The 26459-nt window shown below is 43.0% G+C and overlaps 1 protein-coding gene across 2 annotated transcripts in view; it reads left to right on the top strand.

Moving 5' to 3' along the window:
- The first annotated feature begins 10468 nt into the window (after positions 1–10468).
- AFF2 (ALF transcription elongation factor 2) overlaps positions 10469–26459 on the top strand; it is a 339134-nt gene continuing 323143 nt past the window's right edge. For both annotated transcript variants that reach the window (XM_083876555.1, XM_083876554.1), the window contains exon 1: positions 10469–11109. In XM_083876555.1, the coding sequence (XP_083732681.1) occupies positions 11063–11109 (47 nt within the window). In that variant the 5' untranslated portion in view covers positions 10469–11062. The remainder of the gene's footprint in view (positions 11110–26459) is intronic.

The raw sequence follows: 26459 nt of genomic DNA, 5'->3' as shown, positions 1-26459 counted from the left end.
AATGTTCACAGAGTCATTAAACTAACTAATGGTGGAAACTTCAGTAGAAATGATGCTGTAATGAGACAAGCTTTCATCATCTTGCTGAGGAAAACATATTTCACTTGATTCAGATAAATTATGTGCCCCCACATATTATGATCAATATTTTAGCAAGAGTTAGCATTTAACTATGTCACTTCTGAGTAATGAATAATCATGTCGAGGGTATGAAAAATGAGTAATGACAGATATCACTGGACTGGTACGTTCTCTGCTTCTCAAAATGATGTTTAAATTTTTACAGAAATGTTGTATCAAGGATTCAATGACTCCAACTTGTTCCTTCTAATGGGTATCTATAATTTAACACTGTGACTGCTCTTGAAGTACAGGTTAGCATAACTAATTTTAAAATACGTTCAAATAATTCTATATTGTGGCAGAGGAAAATAGAACCCAGTTGTCAGGAAATGCTTGTGATAAAACTGGATTTCAGAAACTGAAGGCCTGAACTGACCTCTAAAATGGCTCTTGCATAGTGGCAGTAGTACTCAGGAGTTTGTGGCTTTGCTACTTATAGGAAATGTGAAAGGTATAAAGTACTTTTATCAGGAAAAATATCTAAAATAAGTAAAGATTTTTAAAAATAACCTACAGAAACCTACAGCAGCTGTCCTGACCCAAGCATGCTTTAATTTGTTTAGTTACTTGAATCTGCTCACTGTATTATTGTGTCTCTTTTGTGTACAGCCTTCCCAAAGGCTCCTGCCCTAATTTTTAAAACTTTTACGCTTGAAACTACATTCTTGAAACTACATTCACAAAGCAGTACCAAAGGAACTATTTTGATTTTCCTCTAAAATTGCCAATGCGGTTTCAAGCACCTACTTGAAGAAAATCTTTGCCTCTTGTAAGGGCTTTTGAATGAACCATCAGCAAATGTGTGCAGGTCTTAGAAGGATCAGGAAGCATTTGTCACTGTAATCCAAAAAGAAACCTCTCTATGCAGAGTATACTAATTTTTTCCTCAGTCAAATAATCAGTCTCTTGATTACACTGGTCTGTGGTTGACTTCTTTTCCTCCCAACAACGATCTGTTATGCAATTTTAAGGTTGCAATTGGGATGCTAGATATTGTTCTCTATTTTTAATATCCTTATGCTGGTAGTTGGCAATTCTGCACTTGATTGACTTTTGGGGGTTTTTTTGATGTCTACCAGGAGCCTGAAACTAATCTGCAAGTGTGACCATTGCCTTGGTGACTTGCTCTTGTAACTGGGTGCAATATTGTTCTTCTACCTTTTAAAAAACACATGAATATGGTTTACTCATGAATACCATGTTTCAGTTGCATTAAAGAAATACATCATTTGCCTTGATTCTTATTTCTGGGTTTTTAAAATTCAAACAGAGTGAACAAGCAATGTAAGGGTCTGTGATCACTGAGTTCAATTCTTCCACCAGCTGCTCCTTGGTGATGTGCACTGTTACCTGTAACAAACTCTGGTTTTAGTCACTGTAATGTCCACAGAGTTATCTATTCCTAACAGGGTGGACAATAGGCTTTTCAGGTGTTGCCTCAGTGTAGCTGGCTGTGAGGTTCTTTTTCAATATTTAGCTATTTTAGCATAGTTCAGATGCATTTCTAATGTTTTCATCATTTGATGGAAGAATAACGTCAAGGAGATCAGCAATAATCTTCTCATATTTACATAAATACTATTCTGCTTTTAAACTCCTTGCCAAGTGTGGCTTTTCCTCTCAAAGTGAAATTCTCCCTTTGTCAATATCAGTGTTTTCCTTAGGGATGAAACAGCTAATAATCTATACTATATAATAGGAAAATTCACATTAATACTATCAGAAGGATGATGATTACTGACTCTTACAGCACAAGTTTTCCACACTGACAGAATGACATTCTAAAATGCATTTTTCTAAATTAGGTCATTTAAATCAGTTCAATATGTAAGTCACGGTAGCAAATTTTTCGCTTGGCAGCTCTTCATTATGTAGCTTGGATTAATTCTGATTTAAGAATTCTGTTTGGTTATTCACTTTTTTCCTCAAAATTTAATTTTCGACAAATGTGGTGACATCACAAAATGATAAAACATCATTTTGTGCCACCCCCCTCTTCAAGCTGTGGAGATAATTTCAGGAGGCATAGTCACTGTAAGCAGCAGAGTCACAAGTGAACCAGGTAAGTGACTAGGAAGTAATTTTTTCATCAGGAATGAGGAAAAAAGAAAAGGCAAGTGGGAGTGGAATTGCACCCCAGGTCCAATGAGGGGAGTAAATGGAAGTTATACTACCCACTTTTGGAAATAGATTTTAAGAGCATAAGTCATTTAACCACTTTTAAAGACTTTACTCTGGGGTGCCTCAGTGCTGGAGCTGTGCAAACACATGGTAAGAGACAGTCCATGCCCCAGCGAGCTTAACAGCCTTCTTGCTTTCCCTGCGGCAATGCCATTATGCTCCAGCCCTCTTCTCCTGTGCAGGATGAAGGCCTTGCCTCCTCCTCCTGATTATTTTAGCAGACCTCTGGTTAGCACATGGAACGAGCCCTCCAGACTCTGCCGTCAGCACTACAATCCTTTCAAAGCTCACCTGGCAGGTTTCCCAGAAAAGCAAGACACGGTTGTTTAAGCTGGTTGCCAGGAAAAAAGACTGAATAATACTCATTTTAGCTATTTGTTTGGGATACTGGTTCTCACTTTATGAAATAAATATGCCAGACATTCATCTCTTGAATGAAAAGAGATTGCTGCAATGGTCTTGTGCTGTTCTCAGCAGAACATTTCCAAGATCTCTCGAAGGCCTTTGATGGACCATCTCAGATGCTCTAACCCTAATGTCATTTCTGTATTGAGTACCAATTGCACCGGGTCCTCCAAGGCTCAGAAGGAGTGCAAATGGTGAGTCCTCTGCTCTTGCCTTCTAAGTGGGCCTGAATATCTTCTAAAGTCAAACTGGCTTTTGTTTCTTGTAAGAAGCTGGGAGGGTATGAACACCCACACCCACAGAGGGTCATGCAGTGCTTGAGTTTGTCAAATGTGGATATGTGGGCAGAGAGCCTAAAGGTGTATTCTATACCACAGTATTTGTCACATCATAGCAAACTAGGATGTACTATGTCTATAGGATCTATCCACTGGAGGCTGCAGTACTTGGAGGACTGGCTGTGTCTGCCCAGGGAAAGCTGACACTTCTGGTTTTCTCACAACTGACTCAAGTCTATTGCCTCCCTTGTGCCCCCTCAATGCACCTGTAAAATGCTCCAAAGGTACTGGGAAATTGATCAAATTTGTAAACAAAACCAACAGGCACCTTCACTGGGAATGTATTTGTGAAAACACAAGGATCCTGTAATTAATTTGACATAATTTACTTTTTTTACTAGAAACAGTATTTATCAACCTCCTCTTGGGGCAAAAGTCTCTTATGAGTTTCAGTTTTGTCTGCCCTCTTCGCTGTACACATGGACTATTTTATATACGTGGATAGTATTTGCACTTTTTAGTGCTTTGCATTTATCATCAAATTCCTTTGTTTGGTATTAAACATCTTGACAAATACCCAAGCTATTGCTTCAATTATGTTGGTCCTTCATGGTATATCCTGAACAGCTACAGGAGCTGCTCTGAACGCATTTGTTAGAGACACCATGTTCTAATGTCAGTAGAAGACAAGAAAGTCTTATTTTCCTAACATAGGGTGGCCAGAAAATTGAAGTTGAAAGGGATGAACATAACAGAGTGATCTTATCAGGATAAAAGAAGTAAGGGGGGAAAGGGAAAGGAAACAAGATCAGCTTTTGTTGTCTGATATTCCACCTCTGTGCTAATGCTATGTGCCATATATTATTCTTTTTGTTTCCTTCATAAAAAGGAAGCTTTGCCTAGTGTTACGTTTCTGTAAAGTGCATTAGAGAATATCATCATAAAAATCACTGAAGACAAGACAGTACTTCAGCAGCTTATGTATAGACATCATTGCTATAAAGTGCCTTTTGAAAGCAACATGGCAGAAAGAAGGAAACTTGATGTCAAAAGCCTTTTTATCAAGTTTCTGCACTTCTGGCTGTGTTTGTGTTTCAAAATTGGTTTGGTAGTTCTGTTTCACACTGTGTGCGCCACTCATAAAGACCATATGGTCACACAATTGGTTAAAGCTACTCCAGGGATTGTTTCTGTGTGCCAGGCTAGGACACAGTGAGAGCCATGATAAAGCTCTAAGCAATTGGTTTGGTTAAAGAGAAGGATTGCAACACATGGCCAACTCCTCAACTACTCCCTATGACCCATTGTTCACAATCATGACATAAAGTATTGTTTCTTAAATCTTAGAAGATAGCCAGCTGCTTTAAATCCTGCAAAACAAAGAATTAATCATAAATGTCAAAACAAGAAAAAAAAAAGAAACAAAAAGGGTGAGGGATGGATGACAGAGAAAGATCAAACTGTGATGATTCTGATTAATTAATGAAATGCCTACTTGAAAGTGAAGTTGGTTTTGATTTTTTTTTTTCATAAAGCCTCTGTGCTTTTGGCCTTCCAAACTCCTAGTTCTGTGATTCTCCCTTTTGTTTTTCACAGCTGATTTGCATCTGCTTTCCAGTAGATCTTTTTGGTTACTTGATTCTGAAGTTATTTTATTGGAGCTTTTGACTACGATGTCTGTCTTGCCTAGTTTTGAAAGTTTAGATTACCCTGACAGTGTTTTAAGAGCTGCCTGGCTAATGTGCTGTTTGACAGTAATAAATAGGAATCTTATTGTTGTTGCCTTTTTTCTACTTCATTTTTCTCACAGTGGCAAAACATCACGTGGAGCTGTGCCCTGGTTAGGTAGGGTCACACAGTGTCACAGTGTAAGCACCACAGCACTTCCAGCACGACTGCTGAGTTATCAATGTGCATCTCTTGAAAGCATTAGTTTGCAACCTGTATCAGGGAGGACTTTGTCACCACCTGAATGGCATTCCTGGGGCTTTTGGTGACATGTGGTCAAGGAGCAGAGAGGTACCAAAAGAGAGAGTTGGAAACCCCTATAGCCAATTCACATCAAATCATTATGGGACCTTATAATATCCACTGTGAGCCCTATAGGATCAGAGTGTGGGGAAACTCAGTGTGTCCTAGGTGTGGACACATCCTAACATAAGACGTGTAAGAGCCTGCCATTAAGAACTCCACTATGACAAAAATGCCAAGATGCCATCTTTGCTGAAGGAGTCTGGAGAAAAACTTACTGAAAGAATGATTATTCAACAGGACATGAAAATATTCCCCCTTCTTACAGTAAGAATACATTATCAATATATTTCTAGAAGTGATTATTGTTTTAAATGAATTTTGTTTCATAAAATAGGAGTAGCAACTCTAACACGAATAGTTCTGCACAGTTAAATGAATCGCTCAGGCAGCAATTAAGATGGCAGGAAAATAAGATTGCCTATACATACACACTTGAAATTGAGTAACAACATGCTTTCACTAACTAAAATCCTTGTGTACTTCCAAAGAGGAAATTTAGCCATAGAGGCAGAACATGATGGGTTCCTACTTTATGTATGCACATCTTAATGGTGATTTTTTTTTTTCTTTTTGGTGATATAGCAGCTTTAGGATAAGTAGAGATTTATGCCAAATCCTGCCTGTTCTCACAGAGTTGAGCTAAATGTTCTTGTGCCTACCTTCAAACAGATGCTAATATTAACTTAATTTTCAATGTATTAATGTAATCTGTGTGCTTTATCTAAGGTGTAAGTTTGTTCTCTATACATGTTTAGTGCTGTATGAATGAGGCACAGAAAGAAAAATCAATCATTGCTTCACAGAGAAATATGAACTCTGTTAGCTTCATTTTTCACACTGTGAAAATGACTTGACCTTCCTTTCCTCTGAAATCCAAATATCTCCAATCTGTATTCATAGCTGGGCACAAATTTTCCATTAACATTTTCTGGATAGAAAACTGTGATTTCATTATTCTTGTTTTGGGGGGAAAAAATAAGCTTCTCTTTGGATAAAATGGAGTGTTTTTCAGCAGAAAAGGTTTCTGTGCTGTCTCACAGGGGGTGCAGTTCAGTTAACTTTTGCCTCTGTGGCTGTGGACTGCTGGCCTCAGCCTGTCTCACCATGGACAGTCTCATCTCTCCGTTTCAGATTTAAGGAACAAAACTTTATGTCATGTTTACAGGGACATTGGGGCAGCTGGTGGCAGCTGCACCCCGGCCTTTGGGGCACTACATAGACCTTTGCTACTAGTTCACACTTTCCTCATTGTCCTTTTATGTTCCTTTGCATACAGATTACAAAAGTCCTTTGGGTAAGATTATCAAGAGATGTAGGGAGGTATGAAAGCAAAGGATTGAGGCTGAGATGTCCCTGCCCTGCTTCAAACTCTCCTCTCCACTGTTTGCTGCTGAACCTGCTGAGGGAGGTGGGAAATTTGACTGTTTTGGTGCAACCCCAGCAGCTCCAAGAGCTGCACAGCTTGTGAGTCCAACCCCTGGCTCGGCCACAGCAGCCACCAGAGGCGTCCAGGCATTAGTACCTTCATCAGAGGGACACTGGGGCAGCCCTGCTCCTGTAACCCTCCGTGGGGACACCGGCCCGAGCCACCCCAGAGGAGCAGCCGGGCGGGAGCCGGCCCTGGGCTGGCCGGGCAGGGACAGGGGCAGGGCCGCTGGAATGGCAGCCGGGCTCCTCCTGCCCTCAGCCTCGTCGGCAAAACCCGAGCCTGACCCATGCTGAGCCAGCATTTATTCCCCTTTGGAGCCGGCATTCCCCTTTGGAGCCCGCATTCCCCTCTGGAGCCCGCATTCCCCTCTGGAGCCGGCGGCGGGGCCAGGCCGCAGTGCACAGGGCCAGGAAGGCCTCGCTGATCTTATTATTATCATCATCCCCGTTCTGAGCTGTTGCAGGTGCTGGGAACCGCAGTTGTATTTTCCACTCTAACTGTAAAAGAGGTCAGGCCGAGGGCAGCTGAATTTTCTATTCCTGGCAGGTGGGGTAAATGAACCCTTCGCTGTGTGGAGCTGGGACAGTGCTCACGCTCACCCCTGAGCTGGGGCCTTGCAGAGGGCACTGAGGGAATGAATGGCTGACCCGGGGTGTCCCCTCAGCCCTTGGCTTCTCCAGGCCAGCCCCTGCTCCACTGCTCCGTGTCCAGCTCATGTGTAGCTAAGTGTGGCTGCTGTGTCCCTGGGGACAGGGCTGGGCAAAGCGCTGTCCCCCCACCCCCTGCTAACAGCTGTGTCTGTCCGCACAGGGCTCCACTGGAGTGTCCGCACAGGGCTCCAGTGTCCGCACAGGGCTCCAGTGTCCGCACAGGGCTCCACTGGAGTGTCCGGCACAGGGCTCCAGTGTCCGGCACAGGGCTCCACTGGAGTGTCCGCACAGGGCTCCAGTGTCCGCACAGGGCTCCAGTGTCCGCACAGGGCTCCACTGGAGTGTCCGCATAGGGCTCCCCTGGAGTGTCCGCACAGGGCTCCAGTGTCCGCACAGGGCTCCAGTGTCCGCACAAGGCTCCACTGGAGTGTCCGCACAGGGCTCCAGTGTCCGCACAGGGCTCCAGTGTCTGCACAGGGCTCCACTGGAGTGTCCGCACAGGGCTCCACTGGAGTGTCCGCACAGGGCTCCAGTGTCCGCACAGGGCTCCAGTGTCCGGCACAGGGCTCCAGTGTCCGCACAGGGCTCCACTGGAGTGTCCGCATAGGGCTCCCCTGGAGTGTCCGCACAGGGCTCCAGTGTCCGCACAGGGCTCCACTGGAGTGTCCGCACAGGGCTCCAGTGTCCGGCACAGGGCTCCAGTGGAGTGTCCGCACAGGGCTCCAGTGTCCGCACAGGGCTCCAGTGGAGTGTCCGCACAGGGCTCCAGTGTCCGCACAGGGCTCCACTGGAGTGTCCGCACAGGGCTCCAGTGTCCGGCATAGGGCTCCAGTGGAGTGTCCGCACAGGGCTCCAGTGTCCGCACAGGGCTCCACTGGAGTGTCCGGCACAGGGCTCCATTGTCCGGCACAGGGCTCCACTGGAGTGTCCGCACAGGGCTCCACTGGAGTGTCCGGCACAGGGCTCCACTGGAGTGTCCGGCACAGGGCTCCAGTGGAGTGTCCGCACAGGGCTCCAGTGTCCGGCACAGGGCTCCACTGGAGTGTCCGGCACAGGGCTCCAGTGGAGTGTCCGCACAGGGCTCCAGTGTCTGCACAGGGCTCCAGTGGAGTGTCCGCACAGGGCTCCAGTGTCCGGCACAGGGCTCCACTGGAGTGTCCGGCACAGGGCTCCAGTGGAGTGTCCGCACAGGGCTCCAGTGTCTGCACAGGGCTCCACTGGAGTGTCCGCACAGGGCTCCAGTGTCCGGCACAGGGCTCCACTGGAGTGTCCGGCACAGGGCTCCAGTGGAGTGTCCGCACAGGGCTCCAGTGTCCGCACAGGGCTCCAGTGGAGTGTCCGCACAGGGCTCCAGTGTCCAGCACAGGGCTCCATTGGAGTGTCCGCAGTGCTGATACTCAGGTGCCTCCTTGGGGCTTTGGAACTGACCGCAAAAAGCTGTTTGAAACTGACAGTAAAAAGCTGCTTCATTCACAAACTTTGTCACGGACCTGAGGGCTTGGGGAGCTGCAGATGCCAAACGTGCAAGTTCTGAGGAGATGGATTACCTCTGCTACTGCATGTCATGGGGACAGCAGGTTTGCTTGGTGGAGAAGGATCTCCCACCCCTTTGCGGGCATGAAAGCCTTTTCAGGATCTGTTCTGTGCATTTTTTTGCTAGTTTCTGAAGAATAGAAAAGGGTTTGCTTTAAGAAAGTGAAGGTGCTTATACCTGGGAAGTGATTTTTCTTTCTGTTGGGTCCTTGGCCCTTGGCCTCTTGCAGACTGCTTTGGGTGACCAGCTGGCAGCCAAAAGACCCTCTGAAAAAAACAAGAAGCAGAACTGCCACCTTTTGCAAGTCCCAGTGCTTTTAGTAAGTTGAGTTCAATGGTCAAAGTTCAATGTCCTGAAAATAGGCAAGATATTGAATGTAAGTGATTAGGTGAGTGACAGATGAGGCTTTTAGTTTTATTAATAGTATTTAAAAAAAAAGGCAAAAAACTCTCTCTACCTGCATCTGGAGAAATGTTTGAAAGTGTGACTCCACCTCCCATGTTGGTCTAAAGTGTTGGCCACAAATTATGACTTTGAACGGTGCCTTTAAAACCAACAATGATGCAAAAATAAGAAACAGCAAAGAGAGGGGCCCAACTCATGCTATTTTAAAGCTTGAGGGCCAGAGCAGTTTGAGTCAGTGGTGAGAACAGAGATGCAAGAAAGGAAATGCTGTGTGCACCTGCCTGCCGTGGCAGAGAGAGGAGCAGGGCTTTGGGACCATGGACTGTCAGCAGGTTCTGCCTGAGGTCCCTCCCTTTGGGGGCCCACCAGACACAGGATGCAAATGTGAATCTTGCTAAGATGAACTGTCATGTTTGACTTCCACTGATAAGAGTGCCACAGCTTTTCCTCAGCAATATTTTTAACTATTTTAACAATAGCTCTTATTAAACAGTCGTGTACTCCTTAGGAAAGCAAAAAAATTTTGTGGATTGTATTAGCTGCTCTGCTAGTGATGTAATTTAGATTCTTAGATTTGTTTCTTAGTTCTCAGGAAGTCCATAAAGATGTTTCTGCCAGAGGGTTCATTGGAGCCTTGTCTGTGGTGGCAGAGCTGGCTGTTGTGACCAGCTGTGTTGAGTCTCCTGGGGCTGGAACATTGCTGTGGAGATGGGACCTCACCAAAAAAAGGATCATTTCAAACTTCACCAAGTCCTCAAGACTTGCTGGCATGCAGGGAAGTCCAGGGAGTGATTGGTTCTGTGGAAGACTGGAGTAAAAATGAAGATGGCTTTGGCCTTGTCTTTGCAAAACCAATACATGCACTTGTTTGCTCAGTGGGTATATGTATTTGGAGTATTATAAATATAAAATGGATGTGAAAAGTCATAAGATATTTGTTACTGTAAAGAAGGCAATTCAGATATGGAAGTGTGAATCTGGGGAGAGAATAATTTCATTTAGAGGATGGAGGGAGCAGTGGATCCCTTTCTACTTCAGTGTATGGGCATCCTGGGACTTGTGCTTGGCTTGTCCCTGGCATTGGTGGGGTGGGCTCTGCAGGGGGCTCTGGGATGCCCTGCCCTGACTGGTGCCCGCAGGTGAGCTGTGCCACTGCCCATCACAGGGCAACTGGGAAAGATCACCATGCCAACAGGAGAGGAGGGTGCTCCCCTGCATCCAGACATCATGAGGCTCAGGAGGGCCTTTTCCATCCACCCAGCCCTCCCGGGCTGCCCGGGCCTGACTCTGCTCTGACCTTCCCTGCCATCCTGCATCTCCCAGTGCAGCTGACCCGGAGCTCCGGCTTTGCCATATCCCTGCAGGCAGGTTTGTCCACACACAGGAGCTGGCTTTGGCAATTAATTTATAGGATTATAGGTGCCTGGTTTTGTGTGTGTGTTTGTTGATTTTTATTTTTTTTTTTTTAATCTCTCCCCAATTCCCCCTTCTCTCTCCCCCTCTCTGACCCCAGCCAGGCCTCTCCAGGTCCCTCGCCGGCGCGAAAGCACGCCGCTCCCCGCAGTTCCTCCATCCAGCTAAACTTCCCCGCGCTCCCGGCGGGGGCTGGCGGCTCCGCCGGATCCCGGCGGTGCTGCCGCGGCGGCTCCATGCCGCGGCTTCGGGCCGCCCCGGCTCCTCCCCTCGCGGTGTGCGAGGCAGCCTGCCCGCCCGTCTGTGTGTGTGTGCGCCGGGCCGCCGCCGCCGCCGCTGCGCTGCCTCTCCCAGCCGGGCACAGCCGCGCCGCGCTGCTGGCGGCGGCGGCGGAGCTCCGCCACCCCGGGCGGCTCCGCGCGGCCCCGCGGCGGCCGCCGCTCCCCATGCGGGCCGGGCAGCGATAGCCGCGCCGGCTCGGCTCGGCTCGGCTCGGCTCGGCTCGGCTCGGCTCGGCTCGGCTCCGCTCCGCTCCGCTCGGCTCCGCTCGGCTCGGCTCTGCGGGGCGGGGAGGGGGCATCACTTCTCTGAGTCTCCCCACCACATCGTTATGGACCTATTCGACTTTTTCAGGGACTGGGACTTAGAGCAGCAGTGGTAGGTTTTTTTTAAATTTTATTTTATTTCGGGTGGTTTTCTCTTTTTTTAATTTTAAATTTTGGTTTTGGTTTCTCCCCCCCCACCCCCTCACCACCACCCCGCACCACCTCCCCTCCCCGTTCTCTCCACCCCTCTCCTTCTTCCAGCTGCCTCCTTCCTACCCTTCCCTGCTCGCTCCCCCGGTGCCGTAGCCTTTGTTGAGGGGGCGAAGCGCCCGGTGCCGGCGGGGAGCGGGGCCGGCCGGGGCAGCCGGTGCCGGGCGGCTCCATCCCCCGGCCGGGGAGCAGCGCGGGGAGCGCGGGGCGGGGGGCGAAGTTGGCCCGCAGGGCAGCGCCGGGAGGTGCCGGGTGCCCTGGGCCGTGGCAGCCCCCTCCCGAGCAGGGCCGGCGATGCTCCCCGGGATCGCCGCCTTGCTAATGTTGTGTTTACTGCTGTCACTGACAATGTTCCTTTCGCACGGGGAGAACCGCAACTGTACTTTCGCTGTGTGGCACAGTTCGGCCGTAGCCCTGATCGCTGTGGGGGCTTCTCTTCTGGTTTTGCTGGTTTCCTATTCTAGGTGAAGCGTTATTGAAGTTAGTTTTGGAAGTGGGAAGATCGGTACCCGTGATATTATAACAGGTCTTTTTTTTTTTTTTTTTTTTTTTTTTTTCCTGCCCGTCTCTGCCTTTTTTTTTTTTTTTTTTTCTTTCTTTCCATTTATTTTAAGAGTAGAATTTTAGGTTTATGTTGCTCCGTAAATAGGTGCACACTTCGAAAAGACCGGTGCATCTGTTTAAGTGCATTGTAAACTTGTTATCAAAGTGCATGTTAAGGAATTTTTGGTGGGTGACAAGTAGCTGGGAAAGTTAGAATTTGGGTAGGTATTTAGTCACTTCCCTGGCTGGTTAATGAGATTATGCTTATTCTTTGGCTGGTTTTATTGGTTCTTTCTTTACTTTTCAATTTAGCGAATATAATTCCTTAACTATGCACGGGCAAATTCAGGGGTTGGGTACTGCTTTGTTAAATGCTTTTAGGCTGGAGCGCAGTTTGCCAAGGAAGAAAGACACTAAAATACTGTATTTTGTGATCCTAATCTCTAAATGCCACACAGATTATATGTGTGTATGTATGCTCATTTGGACCTCGTGTTTTGCAGAGGGTTTACTTTACTTTGTTGATAATATAAAGCTATGTCTAGGAAAAAGGTAATATATCTTGTTAATAACTATCATTTTGCCAAGCACGGTCTAACAGCTATACTTGCAAATCCATGGTAATCAGAACCAAATACCTGTCACGTTCCATTTTACAGCAATTGGGAGTAAATCCTCGCAACCATAAATTACACTGTATCAATATTAATCTGTAAGCAAGCGTTTTGGATCATGTGCATGTTTTATCAGCTCTGCATAATCCATTGTATTACATCTTTTTAATAATCATGCTGTTGTTATTTAAAAGTAATGATCACAATAAAATTAGTGCTCAATTAAATATTATGCTTCTACTACACTATCTTTACTCTGCCACACTAATTTATTTTGCAGACAACTGATAACCAGTGTATTACCACTCAAATAATATTTGCATACAATTTGCCTAATTTATAATGTGGGTAACATTAATTTAATAGAAGCTGTTACAACCCAATATGTGGGTGTAGTTCAAATACTAAGCATTTATAGGTATTGAGTTTTAGTGTTTGCCTAATAACTATGTTCATTTGACTATGGTTTTATGTGGATTTAGAGATGTGCATCAGAAAAAAGGGAACTCTCGTGCCTCGATTTTTCCATAAAATATGAACATATTGCCCCTCGTTCTAAAATTCTGTTTGCTGGTTTTTTGTACCGTGAAGTGTATTGGTTTTAGTGTTTTTAGAGGAGAGAGAGGTTAGGCTCATGAAGAGAGAACATTTTTACTTTGACTGTTTCAAACAGTTTGATATCTGCTCAAACTCTCTATGTGGCACAGGCGTTCACACACACTCACTGCAGAGATCAAGTTGCATTTAGCTTTTAATAATCCAATTAGCATATGTAAGTGCATCTACAACATGTGGGTACATCATCTGCGTGTCTACACAAAATGTGACATGTATTTTATTATACATGTAAATATTTTTGTCTGTGACAAGCAGTTGCGTGGCTTACGTGGAGTTAAATTTAGCTCCTCTGTCCACAGACACGTGCATGGATGTAATATATGTAATATGTTACACATCCATCTTCACTACAGGAATATGCATGCACATCCATCAAGATTTATTAATTTTGTCTGTGCACCCAGTATGGTGTGGTTGCTTTGTAATATTTGCAAATAAGTACATACAACATCACGTGTGAGTTGCTGCTTCTTATTTGGAAGCTGCCCTCCCTTCTGCCTGTGAGCTGGCCTTTGTAAAACGTGTTTCACAAGCATTTATAAGGCAATTAGGGACCCTCTTCTGCATTCCTTGCAAACCCAAAACTTCTCCTAATCTGTGCTGCAATCACCAAGAAGGCAAGCTCAGGCCTACTGTGTGTGTGGGTGTTTGTATTATCTGTATGCAAAGTACAACAGAAACATCGTTAGCCTGAGAAATATATTAAAAAAAATATAGCTTGAGAAGGAATTTATTTTTTTTTAATCTGATGAAAAGATGTAAAGGTAAACTTTGCCTTGCCTTACACCAGGAAATGCCTTTGTGGAAGTTACTTGTCTATGGGAAAAATACAGTTAATTTCCCTCCACCTTCAGTGGAGGTCCATTTTTGTGTCACTCCTAGACACATATTTTGTCAAGAGCTGTGATTGTTACAGTGTGCAATGCCACTACACGTGTGCTGAAATTCTCACCTGGCCTTCCAGATGGTTAGTGGGAGCTTTGTCTTGATGATCCAAACTGCAGAATCAGCCCTTTAGTTTCCCATATTAGAAGAGATCACAGTAGTACAAGAGTGAGGTGTTTCATTGACCCATCATTAAGAATGCAATTAGGAAGGTAGCTGGGAGTTGGTTTGGTGGGTTTTGTTAACACTGGAGTAAAATGTGCAAAATAAGGCCACAAATATCCTTGTGGGTGTTTTGCCAGACTTGAAAACCCTGAGAAATACCCCAAACAATTTAAATAAATGTAAACTCAGGATGAGATGAAAGGGCCAAATCTGAAGTCCACTATGATTCCAGGATGAATAAGAAGTGTTCACCTGGGCTTGCATTTAATACGAGCCATTCTATGAGGGAGAAAGGAAGGGAGATGGATATAATGAAAAGCTTGAATGCCTGTGTGCACCAAGGGGACCACTTGCTGTTAAAAATCAAATTTCGTCTTTTAAATCACTTTCCATGCTTGTCTGTGGTAACCAAGTAAATGAAATCTTGCTGTGGCCTGGGACCGTGTGGCTTGATTTGGACCTGCTTACGGAGTAAGGTGGTATCATTAATCAGCAGCTGGGAAACAACAAAACCCAGCAAAGACCAAACCACCCTGGAATATATACTCCTCACTAGCACAAAGGCAGAAGAATCCTTGGTTTACGTTCTATTTATTGTTGTGGGTTTTAATATTTTTAAGTCCTCCAATCTTTAAAAAAGTGGAAGTTGAGAAAATGCTTAGCAGAAAAAGGCATATTGAGGTATGCAAATCAAAACCTGGCAAGGTAAAATCAGATGAGATGAGCAGGTAACAGTGTCCTCTTAGCTGTGTGCTTGTGAGGAGGAAGACTTCTCCCTGCAGAGAAACAAGTCCCTTGCTTCTTCTTCCTATTTTATATTATGTATCACAAGTAGCCTAATTACAGCAAAACCAGCAAACTGCCAGTTATACAGGAAGAGGCTTAAACTCACTAAACTGTTATATAAATAGAAAGTTCAAAGGTCTGTTTGTGGCTGACAAAGCTGAGAACAGGCCATCTGTGGGCCAGGTTCCTCTCCTGTGTGAGTGGAGGAGCACAGTGCATGCCACAGCAGCACAGCTCTTCCAGCACAGCCCTCAACCTGGAGGGGGTGATCCTGCTCTCCAGACAAAGGTGAACTGTTTCAGTCCCAGCCCTGGCTATTTCCCCCTCTTCACCCACCTCCCTGCTCCCCTCGTTGCCTTGTGCCCCTGCAGAAGACCTTCTCAGTTACTGTTCTTTCACCGGGGTTTGTAATAACTCGCTAAATGAAAAGTCTTCTGAACGTGGGAACTGTGTTGTGTTTCTGATGGGAATGTGTGAAATAGAGTAGATAAGCTCTTTGGGAGTTGGACTTAATTTTATTTATTTATTTATTTATTTTAATTTTTTATGGGGTGATGGTGCAAGCATCAGGATAAGAAAAAGTCACATTTTGAATGGATTTCTGTAAGATTTTTCTCCCTGTCCCTTTCTTCTCCCTAAGGAATATTGCAGTTAGTTTTTGGATTTGTATTACAGACATCCACGAGTAATTATGTGAGAATGTTTCGTTTTCAATTTGCTTTGAAAGTGTAAATGGATAGATTGTGTGGCTGCTGGTGGGTGTGTGAGGGGGATTAGATGCTGTCAAAACAAGCAGCTGAAGAAGACCAAAAATAGTCTTGGGCCAAAACCTGTACTTGAAGTACATCCTGATTTAGTAATTCTTCCCTGGCTGATATTGAACTCCATGGAGTGTAAATCTTAAAACAATTTGGCTGTTTGCAAACATTAAGCTCACATCTATCCTATGAGGCGAAATTACTATCAGTTTAACAGCATTTGAATTGTTTTCCTAATGATTCATTCAAGAATTTAATGACTTTTAAAATATACAAATTGGGATGGAGAATAGATACTTCAGGTACTGTTCAGCTATTCTGAAGCCAGACAGAACTTAAGAGCATTTGAGCAGTTTGTACATGAATGCCAATTATATTGTTTGGGGTTTTCTTTTTCAGTAAAAGATGGTTCTATGATGCAGGTCCTTCAGTAAAGCAAAATTATTCCTTTTGTCTGACAAGAGTACTTCCACAACCTGGAATTTTCTAAACAAATTTGAGTGGAAAATATGTCATTCTGTAAAGTATTAACTTAAATATACTAAATGGTCTTTGAAAGAATGGTTGGGCACTGCTGGTCTTGTTATGCTTCTTAGGACTGAGACAACATGCTCCAGCACTGTGGGAGGAGTGTTGTGATGCTTTTTGTGTTATGAGGCCCAGATTTGTTTTTATCTAGGTAAAGAAAAATGCCCATTGTGGTGAGATGGGGTGAAATTTGTGCTAAACATAGAAAAATCATGTGGGCCTTTATTTAGCAGGACCCATAGACAGGTATGTAGTTTTAAGCACACAAAAGATCCTATTAAAACAACTCTGATTTCAAGTTAAGTTTCACCAAACTGGGTTTTTGATCACTTCTAAAATGCTCAATGTGTTTTATTAATGACTAAACCCCAATTTTTTATGTATTTGGTAATGAAAGCTGATGTTATTTTTGACTGTACAGTACCCATCCATTTCTTTGAAATCTACAGCAGCTTTATGTGTTTTCACAAATAACTGGGCGGCCAGAAAGAATGCAAATATTAAATCTCATTTAAAAAAAACCCAAAAACTGGAGGGATTGTAGAATGGTTTATACTTTGAACCCATGAAGTGTTTAGTATAAGCATCTGAACAGATAGAGCCTATCCTGTATTTTCCCTGCACCTTTAATTTGAGGTAATGAAATTATTTTTGTGTGAAGGGCTTGAAGGATTTGGTTCCTGAATGTCGTTAAATGTATAAAGTCAATAAATGCCCTAAAGAACCCATGTCTTCCTCCAGCCTTGGCCAGTGATGCCAGTGGAGGTGCTCCCAGTTGACTTGAGAGGGTCTTTGTTTTGCCCATTTTGGCCAAAAGGCAGAGTTCTTTAAATGTGGAGCAACTCTCTGATGGCCGGGATCAGCGAGGCACTGCGCGCATGCCTAATGCCATGCGTGTAAAAAACCCCTTAGAGCCCAATTCTGAACCTGTCCAATTCAAATTTACTGCCTTTCTTTTATGGAAAGAAAAGAAAAATGGAGGGGAAAGCTTGAATCTTTTCTCTTGATTGCAGTTAACAAAATGGATTTTCTAAAGCCATCAAATGTCTATTAACACTGGGAACTGAAAATGTGCCACAATTCCGGGTTTTGCAATGTTGCAAATTCTTTCTTAAGCATTGAAAAAGAAGATAGTAAGTCAAGTAAGGTGTCAAGTTAGTATAACCTTCCATAATATAACATGGTCAGGAAGTGACAACAGTGACTCTAAAAGACAGCTCTTTCATCCTTTTATTGTTACTGAATGTTCTGTGTTGATGCTTTGTAACCAAAATATTTGTTTAAATTGTTCTAATAGCTTTGGTCAGAGGTCAGAAGGTACATTACTCCTGACTAATGGAAAACTGTAGAGATTTAAAAAAATGAGAGGAAGGATGGCAGTGTGTGAGTGAGTAGCTTTTAAGCTCCATCTTGAATAACTTCTGATGAGACAGTTGTTTGACCAAAGATTCTCACAAAGGGCATATGATGTTAGATCTTTATTTGTGAGGAAATTGTGAGGGAATGAGCTCAAGGGCTTGTTTTCAAATACACCGTACCAGAGTCCAGTCTCAAAGAAACTTTATAAAAATTGTATATTGCTCCTGAATTTCAACAGGACTGCTGTTGAGTGCAATCAGTTTGATGGGTTTACAAGGTTGGGCTCATAGTGTTGAAAAAGTAATGTGGAGTGAGAGGGCTGAGGTAAGGGAATAACCCAAGACTTCCTGCAGTTAACTTCCCAGCTGTTGCAAACTGTTTTATCATGAGGAGGCTATTTCTCAACTTGTACGTAGCAGATCAACAACATAAATTGTTATGACTTTTAAGCAAAGGTCTAGTCAGTAGTTTCTTTAGTGAAACTGTATATCATCTTTTAATAACATTTTATGAATGTATTCAAATCAAGCCACTGAGAGAAGAAAACTCACTTGGAAATTTTTTTTCCCTGTGATCTCAGCTGTTGATCTGTGTCTTTTTACTGGAGATTATCACTGAGTCCTTATTTCATGTGATTTGGGATGGTGAGTTTGAAGGAGAGTTGGAGATGGTAGCACAACTGGAAGCTGATTTTCCTTGTGGGTGGAGCAGAGAATAGGGAATGCCATTTACTATGTGTGGTGTGTAAGACTTGTTTCGTGAGGAGCTGTAGTCAGCAGTTCAGGCTCCTGACTCACATGCTGCATGGTGCTACCAGTTATAGTAAGACATGAATAGCCCACTCATAATTATATGTAGTTATAGGGGTGGGGTATTAACAACAAGCAAAGAAGAAAACAATATAGAGCACCAAGTTAAAAATCACTGAGTTGTTCCTTTGGTAAGTATTATGATAGCTATTTTTGTATGCTGTGGGTGTACATGATGTTGTGGAATGAGTAAATTCTGTAGCTCTACATTGCCAGTGCCTGGGGCTGAAACCTGCAGAAGACTTGCTACTGAGACTAGTGCTTTTTCCATGTGGCACTTTATTCACATGGGCTGTTGGCAGGATTCAATTGTAGCTCAAAAGTTTTCTTGGACATCCTACAAAGTGTAGGCTCTTTTGATAGGTAATAGTATCTGCATCCTGCAAAGTGATAGACTCCTGAAAGTGACACTGGGTAAAAGCAGAGAAGTCCTTGGTGGCTTATGAGATGTGCTGAGAAGGTGGCTTCATAATGGAATGCTTTTTGTTTAAAATGTTTTTATGTCTGAGGGTAACAGTATGTTATGTAAATCTACTTGTTCTTTTTTTTTTTTTTTTTTTTTTTTTTGTCCTTTATTACTGGTTTAGGTCAAGATTTCTCTTGTGAGGGAAAAGAGCGTACAACTGTCAGTAGAGAAAGCAAATGCAAAGCTTTAAATGTAAACTATCATTAAGGTCTCCAGTTCCATTTATTTCAGTCTCCTGTCATGAGGGAAACTGAGATCCTGCAGTAACACGGTGTTTAGGTGAGTCTGTTCCTGTGCTGCTGTCAGCAGCCACACTTGTATTTGAGAACACTGTCTTGGAACATTGTGTCTGTTGGTTATGGACCTCTTTAAGTAAGAGATGTTTTCAGAAGGTTGCACATGCTTTAGGTCCCTGTCCTGAACTCTCAGGTGAGACCCCCACAGCTTGGGGGACAGCCAGTTCACATATGAGAGCTTTGGGCTGTTCTTTTGAATGTGGGGGTGATTTTTCTTCCAGTTTCTTTCCCGTAGAACAATGGAGTGACATTGTTCCTGGTGTTTCCTATGAAGAGTAATGATGAGGAATTATCTTCTCTGTCTACAAGTGTTTAAAAACTCATTAGTTAGGGTCCCTGAAAGAGTTCCAATACAAGTCAGTGGGTGTGGTGAAGCCAATTGTAATGGGAAGTGGACTGAGCCCTGGGGCTGGTGGTCAGCAGGGAGGCAGAGCTGTAAAGAATACTGTGCATATGCTATAGTAAGCATTTTCATAGATCTCCTCTGTGGGAGAGGACAATGGCTTTGGAGCTCATATTTACTCAAAAAGCAGCCCTTTGATTTTCATGGCTTTCTGCTTGGTTGAACATTGGAAAGCCCATTTGTCTTCCCCAGGCCTTTGAAGAGGAGTAGGTGAAGAAGTTGAGGCATTGGCCAGTGGATGAGGGCTAGGGGTTGCTTGGAGAAGGAACAAAGTTGCCTTGCCTTTTTTTTTTGGTAATACTTGAAAGGCTTACTGTCATTTTTAAGTTTGTGAAATCAAGGTGAATACATATTTTTAGGATCAGAACATGGATTCTCTCATTGGTACTGTGGCTACCTACTTTACTGCCTTTGGAAAGACACTTGCTATTTGTCAAAGTGAGGCAATGCTATTTACTTCTGTGGTGATTTGCCTTCTTTTTTTGTTCAGGTGCAAAGCATGAGAGAGAAGGGCCAGCTGTGTAGTTACCTTTATCTGGTCTTTCTGCTCACTTTTTCATCTTCCTGGGTGTCAGCTGGGAGCTGCTTTTGACATTTTCTCTACTCTGAACTTCCCTCTAGCTGTATAGTCCTTCACTGGCTTGCTTGTACAGCATTACCTACAAGAAAAGCAAATGGTGTTGATTGTCTGCGGCACAGCTGATGCACAGAGATCCTTGTGTTGGGTGCAACATTTGTACTGATGTTATCAGCCACATTTAGAAAAATGGGATGATATTTCTAGCCACAGTCCCTTCAACCAATATTGATTTATGTCTCCGCTTTATCTCCTTTTGTGAAGTGAGGAGTGTAACATCTCCAGTTTTTACTGGTAGACTTTCAGAGAAGTCTTAGTCATCAGCCCTCCTCGCACAGTGGGGAATGGGAAGAGAGAAGTGACTTGTAGAAGGACTCAGGAATGCAGCTGAGTTCCACTTCACTGCTTGCCAAGTCTGATGGGTATCTTTTCCTATTCCGTGGGGGTGTGATGAGGTTAAATCCCTTAATGTTTATGAATGTTTACGGTGATAGAGGGAGACAGAAACCTTGGCAGATCTATTAGTAGGGGGAAGGCAGGCCTGTAAAGAGAAATGGTGGGATATGGGCAGAGAAGATAATCAAAGCAGAGAACTCTTCTGAAGGGCAGAATTTATTTACAGTGTGGATACTTCATGTAATTTGCCCTGCTAGTATAGCTGGACAGTGAAGGCCACGGGCCTTTTGGAGACAGAACCACCTTGTTACTCCAGAAGACTTGTCATTTACCAGATCTTATAGCCAAGCTTTGTATATGCAGCTGTAGCTTAAGTAAATGTCATCTCTTGGATGGTACACTGAATAGTACATCCCCAGTTTTTCAGAAGCACTGTTGCTCTTTGAGCCAGCTGCCTTTGTTTCTAGCAGATCGCTGCTGCTTTGTTGGTTAACCCTGGGTATGAGTTTTCTTCACATATGTTATTAGACTGAGCGTATTTTCTATTTATACCACTTGGGGATACAAATTACTGAGTTGCATTCAGCAAGCACGAGGAAAAGAACATCCCTGTGATTGGACAAAAAAAGAATACAGGCCAAAATTTTATTCTAAAGTCTTTTCTTTCAAGGCTCAAGGGAAAACAGGCAGCAAAAACAGTTAATGGTCTTTGCTTTTTTGTCCCTGAAATGTAGGAGGTATTTTTATATACGTGTTTTAATAGACTATGTTGGTGGAATTTGGTTTTGAAATTAACAGTGTGCCTTTGAAGAAGGGAATGAATGTTGATGAAATCCTGTGTATCATTTTTAGGCAATTAGGGAGATGATTAGTGTCGTACATACTTGGAAGCATTGTCTTTGTGGCTTTGATAGTTGTCTGTGGACCAGTAAATTTGCACTAGAGGGCTGAGCTGGAGGCCACTGCAGATGGTTGAAGTTTTCCATTGATTTAGTAAACTCTAAACCATACTTAGCCACAGCTTCCCTTTCTTTTTCATTTCATTTTGGGAGCAGATGACCTTTACCTACTCTGTGGTAGAGCTCCAGAAATATTATGCAATCTATTGCAATGTTTTTGTTACTGCTCAGTCTTCCCTTCTCTCCTTAAAGAGCCCTTGACCAAATTGACTATTTTTTAGTGTGCCCATGGAGGGATCAGAGATAAGGGAGTATAATTAAAGTGAGCTTTGGTATCTGTGTAGGGAAGCACCTGTGCACTCATTCAGAATCATAAGCTCCATCAGCAGGACATTGAGCATGTTTGCATCCTAGACCATGACTAGGTGTTATCCTCATCAGGATAATAAATAATACACTTCCCTGTCACTTCACTCTGCTGTTTCTTTCCCCATTACCCGAGACAAGCTGTTGTGTGAGAATTTTGCCTGGTTGTAGACTGCTCATGAATCTTGCAGTACATGACATGCAGACATCTAACAAACATGACTAGAAACTGCATAAAATACACAGACATAACACAGAAGTCATATGTTTGAAAACACATTAGAGCTCCACAAATAACCTGGTATCTAGGAGGCTTTTTTCCTCCCCTATATCTATAACCAGAAATATTCTGCTAGCTGCCTTTCAACCAGATCAGGGTTATTTTAGATTTTGTAATGATTCTTGCTTGTATAAACTCACACAATCTGCCTGCAAATTCAACTTCAATGATAAAAGGTCTCATCAAAAAAATGGAGGCAGGCAAGAATGTTTGGTTAAGATTTAATATCTTTCTAACTAATTATAACGCAGTGTCAATATGTGCTCTGATATCTGTGGAAAGAAAAGGAGCATAAAAGATACAGTTCCATTGTCCTGGGTCTTTTGTAAACAATTAACTGTTAGGTTGATGTCTGAAGCAAGGGTGAGAGAATTGATAAACCTGTTCTAAAGGGCTTGAAAAGTTAAAGTGAATTCTAAATGTAGATTAGGAACAAATGATGACAGCCAAGCCAGCATTACCTCAGTTGATTAATTTATAAGGATACTGGTCAATGATTTTAACCAACAGCTATGCATAGTAGAATCCTAATGGGATCTGTCTGTTAAGATTACATAAAGTAGAGCATTTGATTTATTTCATAGCTTTCCAACGCGCCACTTTAACTTCATACAAATAATGCATTAGTCACACTGGATAAGATGGCGTATTGAATAAAGTTGTGATTTTGTCTGCTTCTTATAATCTGATTTTATAAAGGATTAAATCTGTTTTAGTAGTTTATTCATATCATAAAAGAGATTGTTGGTTGAATGAAATCTTTACATCTGCCACTTTCTATCTCATTAGAAAAGACAGTAACATAAAGTTCCTCGTTTCCTCCCAGTCTGTCTTATCCCCTGGTGTGTCTGAGTGTGTATATCTTCCCTACATGTTTGTATATTATAATGTCAGAGTGTTCTCAGAGTTGTGGTTAGGAATGTGTCACAGCTTTGGAGGGATAATACCAGGGGCCATAAATGTTCTGGCCAAGAACATAGCCAGGAGCAAATGGGGATGTGGGCAAAGAGTGACTGTCAAAAATCTGAAAGTGATGGTTTGTAGCAGTGTGGCCGTGTGTGTGTGTGTCAGAATTCAGCAGGTACTCGAGTACACCCAGCCCTGGGTGTGCCTGTGTCAGTGGGCACAGAGTGTGTGCTTAACCATGAGCAGGTGCTGACCTAAGGCTGATTTAAGAGGATGTGAAGGCTGAGCATTCCTCTGGACTTAAATGTGAATTGTCACTTGTGATCGACTGTCATTCATCTGTCACACTTCCACTGTCTGTCACACTGCCACTCTTCTAGTTCAGATGCATGGTTGTTAATTTTATTAAGCTAGTATTTAATGGAAAGTTACAGATCTAGGCATTTTTTTAATCCACTGTTGCTGGGGGTTTGATTTATTGTTTGTGTATTTTATTCCTTTTGTTGAAATGTGTGTCACTGACAGGATGCTACTGTTACAATTAGCAGTTCTTTCCAGGTAGACCTCGAAAAACTAGTATCAGATCTTTCCATAGATTTTTTTTTAGGATCTTGCCATTTTTATTTAATCCTATTAAGTGTTTAGGGCCAGACTTGGTCTTCTGAACATGCAGTTGTTTTGTATTCTGATCTTGAATGGGAGGTACTATCCAGCTCTTTCAGTTGTCTTTTTAATCAAGGCAGCTTCTGAGGATCTCAGTTCCCCCTTCCCAGGACTTGCTGAGGACAAAACTTCTTCATTCACGTTTTCATTTGTTGATACATGTTTTAGTTTAACTGGCTCTGGCATTTAAATCTTGGTAGGAGTGTTTTGATATAAAATGTGTGGTCAGGCTCCTCTCAAGGTCGGGGATCCTCCTGCAAGCTTTGGCTGCAGACACAGCAGAGCAGGCAGGGGGCTTGTGCTGGGCTCTGCCCTGGCAGCAGCCTTTGGGCTGAGTTTGCACAGAAATTTGACTCCCAGCGCAGGACTGGGCCTGTCTCTGGCTCCAGCAAGCTTCTTGAACCAGACTTTAGGACTCACATATTGTTCTTCATGCTTTGTTTTAGGAGAAATGACCGCAGGGCTCAGCTCTGCTCCGCACTGGCCGTTGTCTGTGCAGCAGGGCTGTGCTCACTACTGAGCCCTGCAGTCACAGCTGAGTCATTTTGTGTTTAAATCATGTTCGTTACTGAAATTGAGGGAAAAAAAACCCCCTTTACTTCTCACGAAAGTGATTTTGGTCGTGTGCATTCCCATGATGCAGAGTGGTCCTCAAAAGGGCAGTGATGTTTGCTGAGGTGGGGAGTTTCTGGGGCCAGATCTGGGCAGTGTGCACACGTTGGTTTGCTGAGGGTAAGACAAGGGATACTGTACCCAAATTCCAAACTTCCTCAGCTCAATTTAAGTATCCTCTGCTGCAGGGTTACCTACACACAATGAAGTGGCTCTAATATCTGTGACCTTGCTTACAAACTGTGTGGTCATGAGAAGCAGACATAGGTCCAGCAGCACTGGGGGAAGTTGACTTTGCAGGGAGCCTTCCCCAGCCACCCTCCTTCACATCAAACCTGGAATGCTGGAGGTGTCACCCTGGAGCTGGACATGGCTGGAGCCCACATCCATCACTGCTATAAGGGAATGTCCAACCTGAGCCCTTCTCTGTGCACAACTATTTTAATGGAAGTATCTGTCAGATTCCTCATGTATGTAGTAGCATCATTTTGGGGGTGAAAAGCGTGTGCTGGTTATGTATTGTTCTAATTGTTATTCAATAATGGACCCACAGTTTGGTAATACACTGAGGACTAATGTCACCTTCCAGCCTCCAGTTAAAATATTACCCTGTGGGATGGTTACAGCAATAAGACACAGCTTAAGTATTTAAATATGAAGGAGCAGTGCCCCACTGTTCATTTTCAGTGAGCAATACTGACTGTATCTCTGAATAAACAGAGAACAGCTTTTTATGAGAGATTTTTGTTGTATTTTATTTGGCAGCTGTCTTAAGAGGAATTCTTCAATAGTATTTATTGTATTTTGTGCTGGTAGGGGTGAGAGCCAAAGCGGAATCTGAGCAGTTTTTACTTGCTTTACTCATGAACAATAAGAAAATATTGCTGTATTAATTACTTTTGTGCTTTATTGGCAAAAATAAAGAGATCCTATAATATGAAATTGCTAATATGAGAAAGGCTTTGATTTTCTCATTAGCACAGGATATTTTGCATCTGTTCTGGTTCACAAGTGCATTGTCGGCACTTAAGTAATAATAATGACTCAGTAATGAATAAGAATAACAACAAATAAGCATGTGAGTATTCAGGCAGTCAGGCACCCTCCGGTGTTTATCAGTAGGTTAGTTTCGGAGGTCTTGCAAAATGAGCTGTTCCCATATGCCCAGTCAGATTTTCTTAGATCATTGCACAGCCCCGAGATTCATTTTGCTGCTGACATGGCTGGGTTATATACAAGCACTTTTTTCATTGTGTGTCAGTAGTAAAGTGCTAAAGTTGAAATGGGAAATGGTTCTTCCACTTAGAGACATTTAACTCTCCATTTTTCCTCTCCATTTTTTCTTTTTTTGTGTGTGAATAGAGTCTGAAGTATCTCATTGTTTTGCATTTGTGAAAATACCAGAGCACTGGATTGTTCTGCCAGTCTTTCAAGTATGTTCTTAAAAACATAGCCTGGAAACACCTTCACTACAGTTCAACTCCGCTTGTATTAAATTGTCTCTGCTTCTGTAGGTACTCTTAGAAAAACAGAGAATGTTAAACTAATGTTTGCAGTCTATCTTGAACATTAAAAAGCCCAGGAATCTAAAATGAAGGTTCGGTTTCTGATTTTACTTTTGGTTTATAGCACTGTCTCACCTTCTATAAAGCCTCTTCCCTGCCTGTAGAATATGCCACACAGTGCAATTTATGGATTTCATTTTTCTCCAGGTCTTATCTAATATCAAATAGTTAAGAACAGTGATGACTGAAGGATAGCTCAATACTCCCTTTATTGTTAAAGAAGTGGCTAATTTTGTCAAAGTATATTAACTTTTATCTTTATTCTCAGAATAATTTGGACTAATGATGGAGCTTCATGGTTATGAGTTCAAGAGAAAAGAAAAATGATCATTCAAGTTGGGGGGAAAAAAACCCAGCAATTATGCTTTGAGCTACTGTTTTCTTAAAACACTACTTTGCACTGTAAATTACAGCCTTATGACCCTGCAGCTCAAGAGAGTCACAGAAAAGTGTGTATGTGTATAAACAATGGTCTGGAATTTGATAATTTTTGTTAAAATTCTTAAAAGTTCTGGAATGGAAGGCAAGAGGGCATCTTCTGTGTGAAGAGTCTAAATTGTACCTGTTCATTAAAGGACTACTTTTAAAACAGATTACCAAAAAGTGGCCTTATTGATTGCTCCAAGTGATACTTGCTTAGAGATGTCTGCCTGTGTTAAAGTACCCTTCAGCAATATATGTAGAGCAAAGGAAAGCAAAAGTTGATTTTTTTTCTCTTGTTGATTGAAATTATTTTTTGGTCCAACAGTCCTCAACTA

The sequence above is a fragment of the Zosterops lateralis genome, assembly GCF_965231275.1.
Source record: "Zosterops lateralis genome assembly, chromosome: 21".
NCBI classification, from domain to species: Eukaryota; Metazoa; Chordata; class Aves; order Passeriformes; family Zosteropidae; genus Zosterops; species Zosterops lateralis.
The sequence above is the reverse complement of the archived record's forward strand: the minus strand, read 5'-3'. Positions and strand labels throughout refer to the sequence as shown.